Source organism: Tamandua tetradactyla, chromosome 8, assembly GCF_023851605.1.
Source record: "Tamandua tetradactyla isolate mTamTet1 chromosome 8, mTamTet1.pri, whole genome shotgun sequence".
NCBI classification, from domain to species: domain Eukaryota; kingdom Metazoa; phylum Chordata; class Mammalia; order Pilosa; family Myrmecophagidae; genus Tamandua; species Tamandua tetradactyla.
In genome coordinates this window covers 72,722,713-72,743,011 of record NC_135334.1, presented here as the reverse complement: position 1 = coordinate 72,743,011, position 20,299 = coordinate 72,722,713, and the positions used below count along the sequence as shown (strand labels likewise).

General features: G+C 48.7%; 1 protein-coding gene across 1 annotated transcript in view; it reads left to right on the top strand.

Moving 5' to 3' along the window:
* The window catches only part of ARHGEF17 (Rho guanine nucleotide exchange factor 17), a 67,352-nt gene that overhangs the window by 25,110 nt on the left and 21,943 nt on the right, over positions 1-20,299 (top strand). Inside the window, exon 2 of the mRNA XM_077113643.1 lies at positions 15,641-15,718. Within this exon, the coding sequence (XP_076969758.1) occupies positions 15,641-15,718 (78 nt within the window). The remainder of the gene's footprint in view (positions 1-15,640; positions 15,719-20,299) is intronic.

Genomic DNA, 20,299 nt, shown 5'->3' with positions numbered 1-20,299 from the left:
TTTTATTTCTTTTTCTGAAGTGATTCAAATGTTCTAAAAAGTGATTGTGGTGCAGAATATACAACTATGTGATGGGAAAAAAAAAAGAATATTTCGTCTTCCAATCCATGAACATGGAATTTCTTTTCCTTTATTTAGGTGTTATTTAATTTTGTTCAGCAATGTTTGTAGTTTTCCATGTACAAGTCCTTTACATCCTTGTTAAATTTAATCCTAGATATTTGATTCTTTAACTTGCTATTATAAATGGAATTGTTTTCTTGATTTCTTTTTCAGATTGTTCATTGCTGGGGTATAGAACCACCAGTGATATTTGTGTGCCGATCTTGTACCCTGCCACTTTGCTGAATTTGTTTATTACCTCTCATAGCTTTCCTGTAGATTCTTTGTGATTTTCTATATATTGGATCACATCATTTGAAAATAGAGAAAATTTTACTTCTTCTTTTCCTGATTTGGATGGCTTTTATTTCTTTTATGTGCCTAATTTCTCTGGCTAGACCTTCCAGTACAATGTTGAATGGCAGTGGTAAAAGCAGGTATCTTTGTCTTATTCTTGATCTTAGGGGGAAAGCTTTTAATCTTTCACCACTGTCATGTTAGCTGTGAGTTTTATAAATATGTCCTTCATCAAGTTGAGGAAGTTTCCTTCTATTCCTAGTTTTTAAAATGTTTTTATCAGGAAATAGTGCTGGATTTTTGTCAAATGCTTTTGCCATGACGATTGAGATAAACGTGATTTTTTTTTTTCCCTTTCATTCAATGAACGTGGTGTATTACATTAATTGATTTTCTTCTGCTGACCCTCCTCTTGCATACCTGGGATAAATCCCACTTGATCATGGTATATAATTCTTTTATTGTGATGTTGGATTTTGTTTGCCAGTATTTTGTTCAAGATTTATAAATCTGTATTCATGAAGGATATTGGTCTATAATTTTCTTTTCTTGTGATATCTTTATCTGACATTGGTATTAAGATGATGATAACCTCATAGAACAAGTTAGGAAGTGCTTCTTCCTCTTCGATTTTTTGGAAGACTTTGGACAAGATTGGTGTTAATTCTTCAAATATTAGTAATAATCACCAGTGAATCCTTCTAGTCTTGGAGTTTTCTTTGTTGGAAGTTCACTACAAAAGAGCTAACCAAATACAAAAGTAGGCTTGACTAGGAGAATTGAAGGCCAAAAAAATGTATGAGAGCTACAAAGACCAAACAGCAAAATGGTAGAAGAAAGTCCTGTGTTATTAGTAATTACTTTAAATATAAATGGATTAAATTCTCCAGCCAAAAGGCAGAATTTGGCAGAATGGATAAAAAGCACAGCCCACCTATATACTGTTTATAATAGACTCACATTAAATTCAAAGATACAAGTAGTTTGAAAGTGAAAGGATGGAAAAATACGTGCCATGCAAACAGTAACCAAAAGAGAGCTGGAATGACCATGCTGATATCAGATAAAATAGACCTTAATTCAAAAAACATTACAAGAGAGAAAGAAGGACACTATAAATTCATAAAAGTGTCAATTCATCAAGGAGATATAAATTATAAATATATATGTAACAGCAGAGCCCCAAAATGTATGAAACAAATATAGACAGATTTGAAGAAACAAATAGATGATTCTACATGAATAGTAGGAGACTTTAATGTGCCAGTTTCAATAATGGATAGAGCTTCTAGACAGAAGATCAATAAGGAAATAGAAGACTTGAACAGAACCCTAAACCAACTAGACCTAACAGACTTACAGAGAACACTTCACCCAATAAAAGCAGAATACACATTCTTCTCATTTTCTAGGATAGACAGTTCATAGATCAGGTCACTAAACAAATCTTGGTAAATTTTAAAAGATTGAAATCATACAAAGTATCTTCTCCAACCATAGTATAAGTGAAGCTAGAAATCAGTAACAGAGGGAGAACCTGAAAATTCACAAATATATGGAAATTAAACAATATAGTCTTAATCAGTGGCCCAAAGGAGAAATCACAGAGAAATTAGGAAATAACTTGAGATAAATGAAAACAAAAACAGAACATACCAAAACTTACAGGATGCAGCAAAGGCAGTGTTTACATCGAAAAAGAAGAAAGATCTCAAATAAGTAACCTAACCTCACACCTGGAGGAACTAGACTAACAGGAGCAAACTAAATCCAAATTAAGCAGAAGGAAGGAAATAGTAAAGATGAGGGCAGAGATAAATGAAATAGAGAACAGAAAAACAATAGAATCAACAAAACCAAAAGTGGTTCTTTGAAAAGGTCCGTAAAGTTGACAAATCTTTAGCTAGACTAACAAAAGAAAAAAAGAAAGAGGATGTAAATAACTAAAACGGGAAATGAAAGCAGAGACATTACTACTGACCCCACAAAAATAAAAAGTATTATAAAAGGATACTATGAGTAATTGTAAGCCAACAAATTAGATAACCTAGATGAAATGGAAAAATTCTTAGAGACAAAACAAATTACCTGAACTGATTCAAGAAGAAATAAAAGATCTCAATAGACCAAGAACAAGTACAGAGATTGAAGTAGTAATCAAAAACCTCCCAACCTCTTAGTCTTGAGGACCTGAGTAAGTTATGGGGCCTCCCTGCCTCAGTTGCCCCACAGATTTACTGTGAGGTTCTGATGAGAGTAGGCCCTGGATTTTGTAAACTGTAAAGTGCTGGACAGTGTCACTTATTGATAATAATCATAAGAAGAAACCTAGAGTGAGCCTGAATTTTCAAGACTCGGACTCCAGTAGAGCGGGCAGGTCTGGCCTGTGGTGGCCCTGGTCCTGGGACCTCAGGAGAGCAGAGCCCAAGCCTGGCTCAGTCTGATCTTCAGCTGTGAATCTGGTTGCCCACTGCCCACACACACACACACACACACACACACACACACTCACTCATGAGTGACTGTGGCTGCCCCACAATAGAATAGGGCTGGTCACCAGTTGCTGATACAGAGCAGTAAGTCCTAGAGGATGAGGCTGGTGCTGGTCAGCCCAAGGCAGATACCACTCCTGCCTAGGCTTAGGCTCAGCATCCCTGGATGCTGGGGTAGGAGCATGGTCAAGCAGGGCAAGGGGCGACCATGGCATGGCAACCACCCGAGGCCTGCCTTAATAGGAAGGGCTTCCTTGGGCTCTGAAGGGGAGCTGGCGGGGTTCATCCAGGGTCACCAGTGTTCATTCCAGGAGGACTGGGGTGACTGATGGATGGAATTTGCTTTCCTTGGAGCTTCTTATGGGTTCTGGAATAGGGTGGGGGTGGGTTGGGACCACAATGCCTCCCAGCTGGTGGGCCCCTCTGCACCTGCTATAGTGGAAAGGTAAGGTCCCAGAGGCCAGGTTCTAGCCTCAGTTGATGGTATGCTGACTGGCAGTTTTCCTCCTGGGCCTCAGTGCCCAGGAGGGCGACCCAGGCAGGGCAGGGGGAGCGGCCTGAACAACAAATGGAGGGGGAGGGGGTGTCAAACATGAACATTCTAAACTTGCTGTGCACAGTTGTAACAATGATACTTCTTTCATTCATCTACTAATTTACAAACCCTACTGTGTACCTGTTATGGGTGGGGCCCTGTTCTAGGCACAGCATGCTGCTGGAACAAGGTATTTTTGGAGCTCACAGAATTCATTATACATCCAGTAGTATCCTGGGCAGCCCATCTGATGGCCAGATCAGCACATGGGTCTTCAATATACGATGTTGAAAGGAGGACTAAATTGACTGGGGTGTTGTCACAGGGTGGACTGCTCAGTGCTGGAGCCGTAGTGGAGACAGTCACAAGGAAGAGGAGGGCAGGAAGGGCTGAGGATTTAGAAGAGGCACATCATAAAAATTAGATGGGGTTTGAAAGGGTAAGGAACAAGGAGGGTGACCCAGACAGGGCAGGGGGAGTAGCCCGAACAACAAAATAGAGGTGGGACTGAGCTTGGTGTTGGGCAGGCAGTGCTGAAGGGACTGGCCTAACTGGAAGTAGAGTCTACGAGATCAGATTAGTAAGTTGGTGGGTGCTTCCCTGACCTTTTGTAGCCTAAGTAGAAGAATTTTTGGCCTAATGTTAGGTGGGGTAGGTGGCCTCTTTTGGCTGCAGGGCTTGGGGCACCCCTAGGATTACATCTATAGCTCAGGCAGCCCCTGTCCTCTTCATCCCTGCCTCTGAGCTCCCTGGGGCTCTGGCCTGAGGCTGGCCTGGCCTTTCCCAGGGTGCCTGGCCCTTTGCCCAGTGAGTCATCTTCTGCCTCAGAGGCAGGACACCCCTTCCCATCCCAGTCACAGGCACAAATGGAACCCATGCCTGTGTCTGAGGGAGGGAAGGAACAAGAGGGAAACAGACCCTGGGTAACTTCCGTTCCCACGATCTCACACCCTGGCCTCCCTGCACACTGGAGAACTGGGTGGAGGTAAGCAAAGGGAACCCTCTTTTCTGGAGCACCTACTGTGCTGTAGGTATTCACCCCTATTTCTCAGAAAAGAATCTAAGGGTGAAGGGAAGGAATGTTGGTAGCTAGAAGGGGGTGATGCTGAGCCCAGAGGCCCTAAGGGCCTGATACCCTGGGCAGTGTTTACTCTGTTGCTGAGCAAGGTTTAGACATTGTGAATGAAATACTTTCTAGAGCTGGGAGGGGAGGGCCCGGGAGAACATCTTACCCACAGGATCTAAGCCAGGGCTGTGTCCACAGGACCAGACCAATATTGTGGGCAGAACTGAGTCCACAGGGGTGGGCGGATGGGTGCAATTCCTGAAGTCTTTAAAAGAGGGGTGCCAGATTTAGCAAATGCTACCTACCCTAAGGCTTTATCAGATTCCCAGTGGTATCCCCAGCCCCTTCCTCCCACTGCCTCAAATGGGGCAAATTGCCCTCTCAGCCTTAGATGTGGGACCCGGGAGATCTTGGCTTCCATTTCTCTGACTGTAAAATGAGGGTGACAGTCCCAGGCCCTCTGGACTGAGGAGATTAAATTCAGAGCTCACCAGCTCCTCAGGAGATGTTTATTTGCATCTGTTGGGGGTCTGTCACCCCCTACTTCCGGGCAGTATCTTAGATGTTAAGAAACTTCTTTCCCAGACTGAAAGTCCAGCTGTAGCTTCTTGAAATTAAAGAGAGGAAGGGCGGAGAAGAAAAAAAGGGAAAAACGCTCTTAAAAAAAAAAAAATGGAGTTAAATGCAAACCACGTGTACCACCAGCCCTTACCGCGCGACCTGCTGCTGCCACCTGCAGGCACCTAGTGGCTGTGCAGCTCCTGGAGCCCCAGCTTCTCACTAAAGCCAGAGGCTTGGTCCTGATGCTTGAAATCAAGCTTGACCTCACCCCCACCCCTCCCTTAGGGAGCCATATGGGGAGTTTAGAGTCCACCCACATCTTCCCTCCTGTACCACTTGTTTTCAGAGAGGGAAACTGAGTCCCTATGCTGGGATCAACTTGGCTAAAGTCACAAAGCAAAGTAGTCAGTCAACACATACAAATTGTGCACGTACTGTATGCTGGGGACCCAGCCCCTGGTCTCTGCCTTTATGAACATTACAGTCGGGGTCAGGAGCAAACATTGAGACTTTCCTCCCATCTCCCTCTGTCTCCTGTTTCTCCGTGGAAGAGAACACAGCCCCCTCCCCCCCCACCACATACACATAGCAATATCATAATTAAAGGGGCTCTTGACTTGCCTCCCCCATTATGTGCTGAAGTCACTCAGCTTCTCTGAAATGCCGATTACTTGGGGTCGAATCCAAGTTTTGCCAAATCCCAGCCTGGACCACTTCCTGACTTTCTAACCTCAGGCTAGCTGCTTCATGTTTTGGAACTTTTGTTTTCTTATTTGTAAAATGATGATAATAGTAATGCACAACCCAGAGGACAGATATGAGGAGTGAATGAAATAATACATGAGAAACAGCACTCACTAAATAATAGCAGGTCATAGAAGTAAGTCTTCTCCAAGGATATGAGGCGTGCAGCCTTGCACCCTCATATCTCCAAGGATATGAGGAGGGCCCAGGGGTGCGGTGTGTAGAGGTGTCTCTTCTGGACCGAGGGAAGGACCAGCACAATTCATTAGCCAGAAGTCTGGCCCTGAGCCCCAGGAGAGGGAGTCTCAGCTGCCACCTTCATCTTCCTTTCAGCCTTCAGGGATGGCTTCTGGAAGGGACAGTGAGATTTTCCAGTGCTGCTGAGGTTGGGGTCCCAGCTGAACCCCCAATAGATGATATATGGGTCTGTGCAGAAATCATCCCCTTGCCTCAGTTCTCCAACCAGAGCATTAAGGATTGGTTTCTGGGTTCTTATCCCTGCTCTACCACTTATTGGATACATGACCATGGTTTCTTCACCTCTGTGAGCCTCAGCTGGGTAGTTCTCATTCAGAATCATTTGTGGAATCATGGTCAGATAGTGGCTGAACTAGACTACTTTGAAGGCACTCTCACTCACAGATCTGACAGTACTGGAGTTAGCTGGGATCTCCTCTGGGCTGTTAGCTGCAATACCTACACTTGGCCTCTGTTTCTCATAACATGGTAGAGTTTCAAGAAGAAGCAAATCAGGAGAGCAAGAATAACATGGCATTTTTATGACCTAGCTTTGAAAGTCACATAATGTCACTCCTACTGTACTCTATTGGTTGAGGAATCACAAAGACCCCCCCCCCCCCCAGTTCAAAGGAAGGGGACATACACCCCATCACTCTGTGGGAAGAGGGTCAGCATCACATTGTTAGAAGAACATGTGGGAGGGAAATATTATGGTAGCCGTCTTTAAAAAATAAAGCCTGCCACACCCATTAGTTTCCTAGGACTGTTCTAACAAATTATTGCAAACTGAGTGGTTTAAGCCAATACAGTTTTATTCTGTCACAGTTGTGAAGGCTAGATGTTGAAGTCCAGGTGTTAGCAGGGCCATGCTCCCTTCAGACTCTAGGGAAGAATCCTTCCTTCTCAGTTCCTGGCTTCTAGTGGTCCCAGCAATCCTTGGCATTCCTTGACTTGTAGACACATCACCCCTACCTCTGCCTCTGCCTTCACATGGCGTTCTCCCCGTGTGTCTATGTTCAAATTTCCCTCTTCTTATAAGGACACCGGTCACATTGGATTAGCTCCCACCCTAATCCAGTATGACCTCATTTTAACTTGATTACACTTGCAAAGACCATATTTCTAAATAACATCACATTCACAGGTACTGGGGGTTAGGGCTTGGCCATATCTTTTTGAGGGACACAGTTCAACCCCCAACACCTACTGAGCATGATTGTGAGGATAAAATGAGATAGCCATGCAAAGTACTTAGCCTGTGGCTAGCTATTTTTGATTATTAATACTGACATAAGCCCACCTCCAGGAACACATATTCACACACATAGATGCACCTAAGCAGAGCAGTGGCCCTGCAGCAGGAAGATTGTAAGGCTCCTTGAGCCCTTGTCCTCGCCTTCCTATTTCAAAAGCATGTTCGCCAGAGTAGGGGGCCCACACAGAGCGGCCAGACCTGAGGGAGCACTGTGGCCGGGGACCCCTGTGGAGCCTTGAGAGGTTCCCCCTTCCAGAAGGACATGGGGAGTGGGACATAACCAGCGAAGGCAGGAAAAAGGAACAGGTGATGGTAAGAAGAGGGAAGGGATCTCAGACAGGAACCAGATGGAGAGACTGAGGCCCAAAAGAAGTGAGATGTCTTATCCAGCGTGACACCACAGTGAGTGGCAGAGCCAGGATTGGAACTCAAGATGTGTGGCTTCTATACTAAGAACCCCTCTTGGAATTTTTCCCTAATTGATGGACCTGAGTACCTGGGATTGGCAGCAGCCATCAGTGAAATGGGATGTAGCCCATTAGGTTTGGGAACATCCAGTACTAACTCTATGCTTTGGACACTGGTGAGATCAGGAACTCAAGACATTCTGTTAGGGCCATTAGCCAGGACTCTGTTCCCAGGAAAAGACAATGTTCCTGATCCCAGCATTGCCTGAGGATGACTTTTTGTTTTCCCTCCAAAACTTCCTGGGTCAGGAGAACCTCTTGATGTCACTGTGTCAGTACAGGAGGCCCAAGAATGATGGTGAGCCCTGTAGGCAGCCCTCGGGGCACTAACCCTTACCAGCTTGGTGACTTCTTTGAGCCTCAGATCCTTTCTTTGTAGAATAGGGGAGTAATAGCCCTTGATGTAGGGCTGCTGTGAGAATTAAAGTAGCCATTTCTTGTAGGGGAGATGGGTAGGGTACCTGGCACATGAAAAGTGTTAAAAAAAAAAGCATTGGTGATGTTGTGGATTCTAAGATTCTGGGGATCCCAGGGTTCTGACTTGGGCAGCTCTAGGGCCCAGCTGGTTTCATGGCAAATATTTATATAGAGTAGAGCTGTGCAGATGTGAAAGGCTGGAGACCCTTCCACATACAGGAGCTTGATGAGACCTGTTTCCTCTGAACCTGCACTTCTTCTCAACTTGCTTTGCACTTGTTTTTTTCAGTTCCTGTCTTCCTTTCCTTTAGACCATGGTGCCAGGAGGGCACAGACCTCTTTCCTCACCTTTAAATCCCAGCACAGTGCTCAGTACCTAATAGGTGCTCAGTAGATACGTGTTGAACTAACCAACATATGAATAAAATAAAAATTCAGTTAACTATTCATCCATTGAACTGTGCATCCACTCATATATTCATCTGTCACTCATTCATCTTTCTGTTCATCCATCCATTTATTATTTTTTCATCCATCATCATTCCATTCTTCTTTCAGATTTACTCAGCCCAAACTCATCATCCATCCATTTGTCCGGTCTTTCTCATCACTGGTCCCCCAGTTGGTCTAGCACCAGCTGCAGGACCAGGTGGACCCCAGATGGGCAGGGCCCAGATGGAGGCCTTGGCAGGGCTCAGAGTGGGTGATGTATCCAGAGGTAGACAAGCAGGTATTGGCCTTCCCTCAGAGTTGGGGAAGTTGTCAGCAGACCGGGTGAAGGTGGGAAGGGTTAGATGTTCCCTATGGCTAGCAGAAGGGTGGTCCCACAGCTGGGATGCCCAGCCTGTCTCTTCTGGAATGGGTAGTGGTCTTCTAGGGCACAGTCCTTTTTTCCCTCCCTGTCTCTTTTCTTCCCCTGAATAGGAGGGGGGCTGCTTGGTTGGGGAGATAGGGGTGTGTGTGTGTGTGTGTGTGTGTGTGTGTGTGTGTGTAGGGCACAGTCCTTTTTTCCCTCCCTGTCTCTTTTCTTCCCCTGAATAGGAGGGGGGCTGCTTGGTTGGGGAGATAGGGGTGTGTGTGTGTGTGTGTGTGTGTGTGTGTGTGTGTGTAGGGCACAGTCCTTTTTTCCCTCCCTGTCTCTTTTCTTCCCCTGACCAGGAGAGGGGGCTGCTTGGTTGGGGAGATAGGGGTGTGTGTGTGTGTGTGTGTGTGTGTGTGTGTGTGTGTGTGTGTGTGAGAGAGAGAGAGAGAGAGAGAGAGAGTTTTGTAGGATATTTGGATATGCAGACAAGCTCTAGGCAGGCCTTTGACAATCACTCTGTACATTTCCAAGAACTGTTCTGGGCTATACCCACTCTAAACAACTGCAGATACCCAAAAAGCAAAAATAATTCAATATATGAAGTGGGAATTCAGAAGAACAACAGAACCAGACCTGCGTGGGGGTGCCCCTGGTACACATGGTCTCCCCCCAGCTTGCCTTGCCTTGAGGGGCCCTGTGCTGCTGTGGGGGCAATCCCTGGAGACCCTGATTCAGCAGCTCATCCTGTTCCCTCTTTCAGCTCCCTTTCATTTCTCAGCCACCAAACAACAGAGGTTGTTCCCTGTTGCCATGGCAGTAGGCTGAATCTAATTAGCCGTTCTTAATGAAGCAGCAGCAGTGCCTTTGGCCCAAGCTCCACCCCTTCCCAGGGCAGGGGCCTCTAGTGAATTCTGCCTTCTGGGTACCCACATGCCTCTGGATCTCTCCACCTCAGGACTTGTTCAAGCCCTGCCTTCTCCAGAAATTCTTCCCTGACTGTCTGTCACCTGCATCCCCCAATCAGCGGAGGTGGCCGCCTCCACTGAGGCCTGTGAGAGGAGGTTCATGAGTTGCCTGGGAGCTCCTAGAGGCCAGCTAGGGTGATGCAGCTCTGCAAGAGTCCCACTGGAGCTAGTAAGGGCATGGATGCACCTCATGACAAGCTTTTAAGTTATGTGCTGCTTCCATTCACTCCGAGTAAATTGAGGCCCAAGTTCATGTTTCTCTAGAGAGTCCAGTGGGGGAGGAGGTATTCTGAGAGGAACCAAATGTGGGTTAAGTACCTGCAGCGAATCAAGGGGTGGTTCAGGAGTGGGGCTTTCAGCCTTCCACTCTGGGGACTAGTGTGGAATTTTCTGTGGAAACTGGCTATGTGGATGGCTTGTGGGGCATGCCCATCCTGCTGCTCTAACCATCATTCAGTCAATGCCCAGCCCTGACAAGTAAGAGGAACAGGCCCCTTTGGGAGGGTTAGGGGCAGATGTTCTCTCTGGATTTCTTGATCCCAACTGGGGACAGAAGAGGGAAGAGCCTTGTGGCATTCCTGGAGGACCTTCCCTTCTGCCTCCCAGGGCCCTAGGCCTTGACAGCTTTGTGCTGCCAGTGCATCAGAATCCCCTAGAAGGAAGACTTGCTAAAGCACAGATTGCTGGGCCCCATCCCAGAGTTTCAGATTTGGGGGTGGGGAAAGGGTTAAGAATGTGCATTTCTAACACATTCCCAGGAGATACTGCTGATGGGTTCAGGGACCACACTTTGAGAACCACTGCTGCAGAGGGACCAGAAAAGGGGTTTATGCAGAGCACACACTAATGCATTCATTCATTATTCCATTCATTCTTTCATTCAGTATTTACTCCAGGTCAGGCCCCTCATGGGACCCAGGGGAGACAAAGAGGTTAATTGAGTGTTCATTCATTTATGCAACACCAATAGGGATCACCAATCATGTACCAGGCTCTGACTCCTCACCCCACCCACCCCACCTATAGTGCAGCCCCCTGGGAACATCCCCACCTCCCATCCTTGTGGTACCTGCTCTGGGATCAGCTGCCATGTGGGGATCAACTAGCTGGTTTTCTATTTGCTGCTCCCCCGGAGTTCTCTGTGCCTGTTTTTATTGTTGACTATTTGGGATTATCTGTTGGGGAGTTGAATTTTTTTCTTTTCTTCTTTTTTTTTTTGCATGGGCAGGCACTGGATATTGAACTCGGGTCTCCAGCACAGCAGGCGAGAACTCTGCCTGCTGAGCCACCGTGGCCTGCCCTTGGGGAGTTAAATTTTAATGCTGTATATATTGGACTCTAAGGAGGCCAGTGCTTGGCTGGGAGTAGGGTGGAGCCCTGGTTGAGGGCTGAACTGGGTCCAGCAGAAGGGGTTGAACCTGTGCCATGAGGATGCATGGGCTGCTTTACCTCTCAGTTGGTGACTGATGGGTGTGGGGGAAAAAGGAGGGGGAGGAGTTATTTGGGGGCCTGTTCATTAGTCAGCACCCACTATGTGCAGAGCTCCGCGGTTTACAGAAGGGAAATGGACTGTGCCCTCAGGGAGCTTACAGTCTCCTGGGAGCAGATGGGTATCAATCTAGTAATCATTAAATGTATAATTATAAACTGTGATGCCTGCTTAAGGAAAGCTGAGACTCTTGAGAGCACAGAACATGTGCACTGACAATCTGGGGATCAGGGAGGCCATCCTTGGAGAGGTGACTTTTGAGCTGAGAAAAGGAGAGGATTTCTAGGAGGGAGGAAAGCATGGGCCAAAGTCCTGAGGCAGGAGTCTGGCATCCTCCTGGGAGTTGGGGAAGTAGGTCCTGAGGGTACTGCTTGGAGACTTCCTGAAGCAGAGTGGGGCCGGGTGTTAGTACTGAGTTCTGCCCCAGCAGGAGGGATGGTGGGGGTAGGGGGACAGGGGCTGGATTGGAACCTTTCTCCATCCTTCCTAAGGGTCCCAGGTACACCCCAAGCTGAATAGGGTAGGGGCAGGATGACCTAGAGTGGGCCTTTCTCATGGTCTTCTCCCTTTTCCCATCAGGTCCACCTCCTGCTCCTTGGGTAGGAGAGGAGTGTTTCTAGGAGTGTGTATGTGTGTTCATCCCTAAACATCTGCGCCTGGGCATGGTGCTTGTCTGTGCCAGTGTCAGAGCTGTTGAAACGGCAGTGCTCAGGAGTGCACGAGCACGTGTCACTGTGTGGGGCCATGGGTCAGGCTCCTGTGTGCCAGGGATCAGGTCTGGGTGGGACTATGCTGATGTGTGCGTATTTGGGTCTGAATCAGGGGTCGGCAAGGATCCAGGCCTGAGGGCAGGTTTCCATACTCCTGGCCTGACGTGGGCAGGCATGTGCGTATCCCCGTGTGTGCCTCCATATCTCCTTGGTGGGAACCTGGGTTCTGTATGTGCCCGCGTTGCGTATAGGTGTGTACGGAAAATGTGTCGCCGCACGTACTCGCTTTGTCCCCAGGTGTGTGCCCACCGGGATGGGTCCGCGAGCCGCAGCTTCTGGCGGAGGGAAGGGGCGGGGTGGTGCGAGGTCCGGCTGCCCTGCCCGTGTTGGGGTAGATGGGGCCGGTCGGAGAGAGGCTGGGGGGACGCAGAGGGCGGGGACCCCTGCCCTCCCCCTCCCCCAAGCGGCGCCGCGCGCGCTGGGCTTGCCGGGCGCACTCTCTGCGCGGAGGAGGCAACAGCGCCGCCACCCGCCCGGCGGCCGCGCTCAGATCGATGCCGGGACTGCGACCGCGACCGCCGCTGCCACAGCCGCCGCCGGGCTGAATCCCGGAAAGGGAGTGAGAGTGGGAGGGGGGCCTCCGACCCGGTGCCGACCCCTCTCTCCGCCGCCGCCTCGGCGCCCCCGCTCCGGCGGCAGGCCGGCCGCATGTTGCAGATGGTGAAGACCCTGGCCCAGTTCACCATCGCGCTGGAAGACATGCGCGATCTGGGCCAGGCCGCCGCCTCCGGGGAGCCCTCCGGGAGCAGCGGCGCTGACGCGGAGGTGTCCGGGGACACCCAGGTACAGGGAAGAGGAGGGCCAACCAGGGACCTGGGTCAAGGCCTGGAACTCAGCCCACTCTGATAGGGGGAGACATGGGCAGATACTGGGGCACAGGACCTAGACTGTGTTCCGGCCCACCAACCAGCTGGCCATGGGTCTGGGGGCTCTGTGATCTGTGTTGGGAGCAGGGAGGTTGAGGGTGTCATGAGGCGCTCTGGCAAGGATGTTGTGGCTGACAGGCTGCTGGGTGCTGAGCTTTGGGGCCGTCAGGATGCAAGCTTGGATGGCAAGAAGGGCTGGCGCACCAAGCTGGGGTGGGGGCCTGCGTCCTGAGACCTGGCCTTGGCAGGCCTAATGGCATAGCCTGTGATATGGGGCCGGGTGGGGGCAGAGGTCCCCCTTGGGGGATCCTGTGTCCACAGACTCGGGAAGGGAGGGGTTTTCCAGCCTTCTTTTCAGGATTGAGGCAGGCCCCAGGTAGATGTATTTCCTGGGATGGGGGAGGGGGTAGCTGATTTTGCTCCCCCTTTGCCAGCCTCTCCCTGCTGCTGGGCCTGTTGGGCCATGGAGGTGTGCTGTGGTCAGAGTTAGGAACGTTGAAGTCCCCATTTCTGGCCTAGCATGTGTTCCCCTGCAGAGGAGGAGGCTTCCAGGAGCTGTTTCTGTGTCTTTGTGGGTCTCTCTGGGCCTCTTTGGTCAGCCCTCCCTGGCTCCAGAGGAGGCTGTGGCTCTGGATTCCTCCTTGTACTGTGTTGTGTGTGTGTCTTTCTCCACCACCTCAAGTCTCTGGGCTCAAGAGCCTATGTCTCAGCTGGGTGTCAGCCATATTTTTTTATCTCTTTATGGGGTGTCTTGGCCTTTAACGGCATCTCTCAGTTACTGTGTCTGTCTTCATACTGTGTGTCTCTCAGGGTCTCTGTCGCTGGGTGCGATGCCCCAGTCATCCTGGAGGGCAAGTCCCCTCCCCAGCCCTGTCCCCCCACCTTAGTGCCCTGTGTAGTGAGGGTCTGGGGATGGGGTTGTGGACGGGCGAGGAACTCTAGAAAGGGGGCCCGAGATCAGCTAGGCCTACAGGGCTGTCCCGCCCAGAACAGGTGGGCCTGTTAACCTGGTTGACAGCTGCCTTGCCTGTCTCCTGCTTCCAGGGCCCTGCCCCCCCCCCCCCCCCCAACACACACACATACCCGTGTCTGGGCACGTGCAGGAGGGTGCTTGATGCAGTGACAGGGAGCTGGCCTTGTTTTCTGTGCCTTTACCTGACAGCTGAGTGATAGCTCACTGTGCTTTTAAACAGAGAGGAGGCCACAAAAGGCAGTGTTGCAGCATCAGCCTCCCTATCTCATCCTGGCCCTCCCTCCCTCATGAAGCCTCCCTGACCAAGACCCTCACTGTTCTCAGCTGGGCCTGGGCAGGGGTGGGGGTGGGGGTGGGGGTGGGGGGAGTGGGTGGGAGCAGGGAGAGCAGCTGTGCAGCCTAGAGCTGAGCTTGGCCTGGCTCTCCTCCTAGGGGGCTCCCTATGCAGCAGGGGACTGGTGTAGAAAGATAGCCTCACTGAGGTAGGGTAAGCATGGACATTGAGCAGAGGGAGCTTCTCTGCTCAACTCCTTGCTTCCATGGTGTTGGGAGGGAGGTATTATTGGTTCCATTTCACAGAGGAGAAAGTGGGAACACGGTAGTTAGGTGACCGCCTGAAACCATACGACCAGGAAGAGCAGAACCGGGGCCCTGGACCCACAGCTACCCTGTCAATCTGGGCAAGAACTCCCATGATGCAGCATGAGGTAGCTGGAAAGACTCTAGTCCTGGCTCTCTAGGTTCCTGGTTATGTGACCTTGGGCAAGTCAAATCACCTCTGACTCTTGATGTCCTTGTCTGTAAAGTGGAGATGAGGACACTGAGTGGCACTGCTGTGGGCATGACCCTGAGATGAAGCCATGTCTGTGAAGTGCCGAAATGCCTCTGAGGTATATGGGGAAGACCGGGCAGCTGGGCCTGCCATTGGGAGGCCCCTCTGTTCCCCAGGATGCTCTCCTATGCTCTCCATTCTGGGGTGTGCCCAGCTCGTGCTATTTCCTACAAGCAGCTGTCCTGGTTTTTTAAAGGCCTCGGAGACACTGAGATAGATGATCTGGTTGTAGCTGAGTGCTCCGAAGCAGGGCCTGGAGTCTTCTCACCCTATCCGTGGAGCACAGACTGGCAAGGGTGGGGCGAGCCAGCCTCCTCCCCTCCTCCAGGGTGTGTCGTTCACACCCTAGCCTGTGAGCTCATTAACAGAGGAGCCCATTTTTCCAAGTTTGTCTCGTTCTAGGACTGCTTTGGGGGTCAGACCTGACTCCTGAGTCCTTGGGTCAGGGCAAAGGGCACCTGAGGCTGGTATACCATAAACAGAGAGTTCTTTTCAGGAGCCCAGCAAGGGAGCCAAGAAGTAACTGAGAGATTTCCAGATGTGCCATTGGCCTTGACGGGGGCGGTGGATAAGAGGCAAACTCTGGAGAGGGGGTGCTGGGACCTCCTGAGCTAAAACCGGGCAGAGTGGAGGTCAGGTTGTGTCCGGGAGACAGCCAGGACCCTTGGGTGGTGGGAGGGCAGGCCTTGAAGCCACCCTGTGTGGCTTCAGGTGCTATGGTCTGAGGAGTCAAGCTGCTGCTCACCCTCTGTCCCCTTACCCCCCAGGACATGCGGAAGCACGTAACCATGACGCTGCTGGACACGGAGCAGTCATATGTGGAGTCACTGCGCACGCTGATGCAGGTGAGGCTCGTGGCCTGCCCAGGCTCCTGGGGTGCCCATGCTGAGTGAGGGGGGCTTCAGTGGGGCAGGAACAGACCATTTCATGGACAGGGGGCCCAGGCCAGGGAGAAGAGGAGTGACCCTGGGGACACATCACCTGTCCATGGAGAAGTCCCCACATGGCTGCCCCAGAAGAGGAGGAAGCCCCCTGCAGGGCAGGAGAGAAATGGGGTGGGGCTTCAACTGGTCCAGAGCAGGAGCTCCCTCTTCCATAGCCCTTCCATCGCCCCTGACGGTCTGAGGCCATAACTTAGATCTGTGGAACCTCTGGTGAACCCCTTCCACCCCCAGTTTCATTCACTGATTGGGAAAATATCAGTTGACTGTAATTGAATATTGAGTGCCTACTGTGTGCCAGGTTATGTTCCAGGTGCAGGAAACACAGGGATAAATAAGAGATAACCCCCTGCCACAGGAACTCACATCCTGCTGGGGACTCATTTGAGCTTTGGGGTATTCTGGAAGCATGGGGGACACCTACCAGGCTTGGGATCAGAGAAGGGTCCCTGGAGGGAAGCCTGCACCTATCTTCTTTTTTTTTGTCTTAATAACCTTTTTTTTCTTTCACTTGTTTTTGTGCTTTATTAGCGAATTTGTGGGTTTACAGAACAATCAAGCATTTTATTAATAACTTGCATTGGTGTGAAACATTTGTTAAAATTGATGATAACAAAAAAAGATTTGATGATAGCACATTTTTATAATTGTACTGTTAACCATAGACTGTAGTGTAACTTAGGGTTCACTGTGTGTGTAGTGTAGTTCCATGGGTTCTTTTTTTTAACTTATTCTGTTACCATATACCATCTAGGATCATATACCATCTAGTATTAATTATATTCAGGTATGTATTTCCGTGCTTTAATTATGATCACAGTATTGTGCCACCATCACCACCATCCACCACCAAAACATTTCCCTAACTCACTTTTAAGCCCTTGAAATCACATTGTCTAATTATCTATAAAGTTTTTTAAGATGAGTTTATTATCAAAATTAAAAGTCATTTAAATGTTTGAGCAGGTTGTGTTATAAACAAACTGCACAATTAATGGGGCTTTTCAGTCAGAAGCTAAGTACTCTAATGGATGTTTAATAAATACTTGACTAATTGATTTGTGCAGGTGTTATTTACATTAGTACAGCAGATCAGTCCAAAGGGATGCCAAGAATCAAAGCCCTATAATCTAAAAGAAATTTCCTTTAAATTAAGATGGACTTATAGTCAAGAAATCATTCCTTCCACCTCTTGTCTTACGTCTGCCTCATATTAACATCTTTGTTCAGTTCCTAGGGATGCCAAATTCGGTTCCCCAGGAAACAGAGATGCAGCTATGCATGCAAAAATGGTATTGGGGTGTTCTCACTTTTTTTTTTTTTACATGGGCAAGTACTGGAAGATGAACCCGGGTCTCTGGCACGGCAGGCGAGAACTCTGCCACTGAGCCACCATAGCCGGCCCATTCTCACTTTTTTTTTAAATGATTTTATTAATTTTTTTATTTATTAAACATAACACACAAACACAAACATTCTTACCATATGATCATTCCATTCTTGATATATAATCAATAACTCAGAATATTATCACATACTTGTGTATTCATCGTGATCATTTCTTATAACATTTGCATCAGTTCAGAAAAAGAAATAAAAAGACAACAGAAAAATCTTCATACATACCATACCGCTTACCCTTCCCTTTCATTGATTACTAGCATTTCAATCTACTAAATTTATAAACCTTTTTTATTTTTATTTTATTTTTATTTTTTATTTATAAAAACAAACAATGCACTTAGAACCACCAACAATGGATATCGTAGTAGCTTAACCATAGACATATTTAAATAAAGTACCTATATAATCATTGTAAAGCCTGTGTTTGTGCAGTAAGTTTCATGAACCAATTTATAATTGACAACAAGGAAAAAAATCTGCATATTCAGGTAGCAAAGTTCTTAAATTCTAAGTATTAAATACTAACTTAGATACCAATTAATCAGCTGTCAAAACTGTGAATGTTCTCAAAATATCAAGTAGAAAGTTCTTACAAATATCTGTATTGCTATGGTAATGACCTATGCTACTGAATACCTTCCTGATTTCAGGAAAATATGAATATACAAATATATTTACAGTTATCATAGGGAAATCTTAACCACCTAAAATGGATATCTTAGCTTACCCATAGGCACATCAAAAAAGATACCTAAGTCATCGTAAAGCCTGTTTGTACAATATGTTTCATAAACCAATTTAAAACTAAAGCAAGGAAGGGAAAAAAATCTATAAATACAGATATCAGAGTTACTTGAATTGTAGATATTAAACAGTATCTGAAATACCATTTGATTAACTCTCAAAACTGTAGCACCTGTCTTCTTGATAGCAGGTGCAGCATGCACAGCGTTGAGTAAGGAGAGGGCCTGGCACATCCAGAGGTTCGGGTGGCAGGCACAGAGCACCAGGAGCTGGTCCTGTGGTGAGGTTGGGGGAGCCAGCAGGGGCCACACTGTGGGGGTCTTGAAGACCATGAGAAGGGTTTGAACTTTACCAAGGGCCCTGGGGAGCCTGTGGTGGGTTTTGAGCAGAGAGCTTGCATGGCCCGTTTCCTGCTTTACGAAGTCCGTCTGACTGCTGGGAGGGTGATTGGTAAAAGAAACCAAAGCAGGGAGAGGCTGCTGAGGCCAGTGTGGGTAGAGGCTCGGCCCAGGGCAGAGGCTGCAGAGAGGGAGTGCTATACACAGGCATTTAGGAAGTGAATTGGTCAGGCCAGGTCAGATGTAGGGTGGGGAGGATGAGGTGGGAAAGCCCAGGATGATGCCTTGGTGACTGAGGCATTGGAGGACCCTACCTGGGACAGATGAGACACAGGGGTGAGTGGGTCTGGGGAAGGTTGGGGAACTCAGGTGTGGGCTTTGGAGCGACCCGGGCAGCCTGGGTGCATATGTAGGTCTGCAGCCCAGTATGTAAAGTGAGGATCTGTACTGAAAAAGGACCTGAGGAGCCATGATCAGGACACATGACCTACATAAGGGCAAAGAATGGAGGGTAACATCGGCGTATTCATTTGTTCATTCATTCATTCGTTCCACAAGTCCACACTGAGCACCTGTGTGACCGGCAGTGTGGATTCACTGTCTATGGCAGAGACTGACAATAACTAGTCGGCAAATCGCACATGCTGACAAATGGTGATACAGAGGTACATAGAAAGAAGGGAACAAAGAAAGATGGGGCCTGCTCTGGTGATGGTAGTGGAAAGGGGATTGAGGTCCAAGAAGACTTCTCTGAGGTTGGGGTTCTGTTGAGACCTGTAGAGTGGGTGGGAATTAAACAGAGGGAGGGTCTGGAGGGGAATTGTTCAAGGCAGACTGTACAGCAGGAACAAAGACTTGGAGGCTGGAGGGAGCATAGGGCTGTTAGGGAATGGAGAGGGGCCCTAGGGCTGCTGGACAAGGAGCTGGGCTGTACTGAAAGCACAGCCTGGACGTCTTAGGAATTCCGTCTTTAATAGAGCCCTTGGCTGCTGAGCAGGAGTCCAAGAGGGGTCTTTTGCTGTGTCCTAGTTGAAAGTCATTGGAATCAGACAGTCCAGGGTTCGGGTCCCTTGCTCCTCGCTAGGTGATTCTAGCCTGATCACTGCACTTCTCTGATCCTCAGTGTTTTCGTCTGCAAAATGTAGCTGTTGATACCCACCTTCCAAAGTGGAGATTCAAAGGTGATGCTGTTGCCTTGTTCACACACAAGGGGCTGGAGTGATAGAAAACCAGGACTAGACAGGGCCTGGACATGTCTTCTTTGCCTCTGAAGCTCCTGGGCCTGGTGCAGGGCTGCACATAGGAGAGGTGCACGTGGTTCCTGTGGGTGGAGGAACTAAGGGGGGCCGTGCTGCGGTAAGCCAAGGCCTGAACGTGCTGGGAGGGAAGAGGTGGAGGTAGGCAGAAGGGTGTTGACTGATGACAGGGATTGTCGCTCAAGGCGGCCCTGGAGAGTTGGAAGGAGAACTGAGGGCAGGCCCAGGGGTCAGGGGTGTGACTCTGGAGCCAAGCTGCCAGTGCCTAAATGTGGCTTCATCTCGTGACCAGCTGTGTGACTTGTGACCTGGAGCAAGTTACAATAAGCACTATAGTGTGAGGAAAATAATGTACCTGCAGATTGCATGAAAGGATGGAAACATGTAATAATAGCTGATGTTGTTGTGTGCTTGTGCCAGCACTGCTCTAGGTGCTTTGCATGAATTGACTCATGTTAGCCTCCCTATAACATACTCCATTTTACAGATGACAAAACTGAGGCTCAGAGAGGTGAAGCAACTTGTCCAAGTTCATAGAGCTACAAAGTAGCATAGCCTGGGTTGAAAGCCTGTCAGTCTGGCTCTAGAATCCTCCTCTTACCCTAGTCTACACTGCCTGAAACGTGGTATTCCAACTGAGTTTCAGCACCACACCTCGCAGTGCTACCTCCAGGAATCAGTCCCAGCACTCATTGACTCGTATTGTTCCTGCACGCCAGGACTGTAAAATGAAGAAAGAAGTT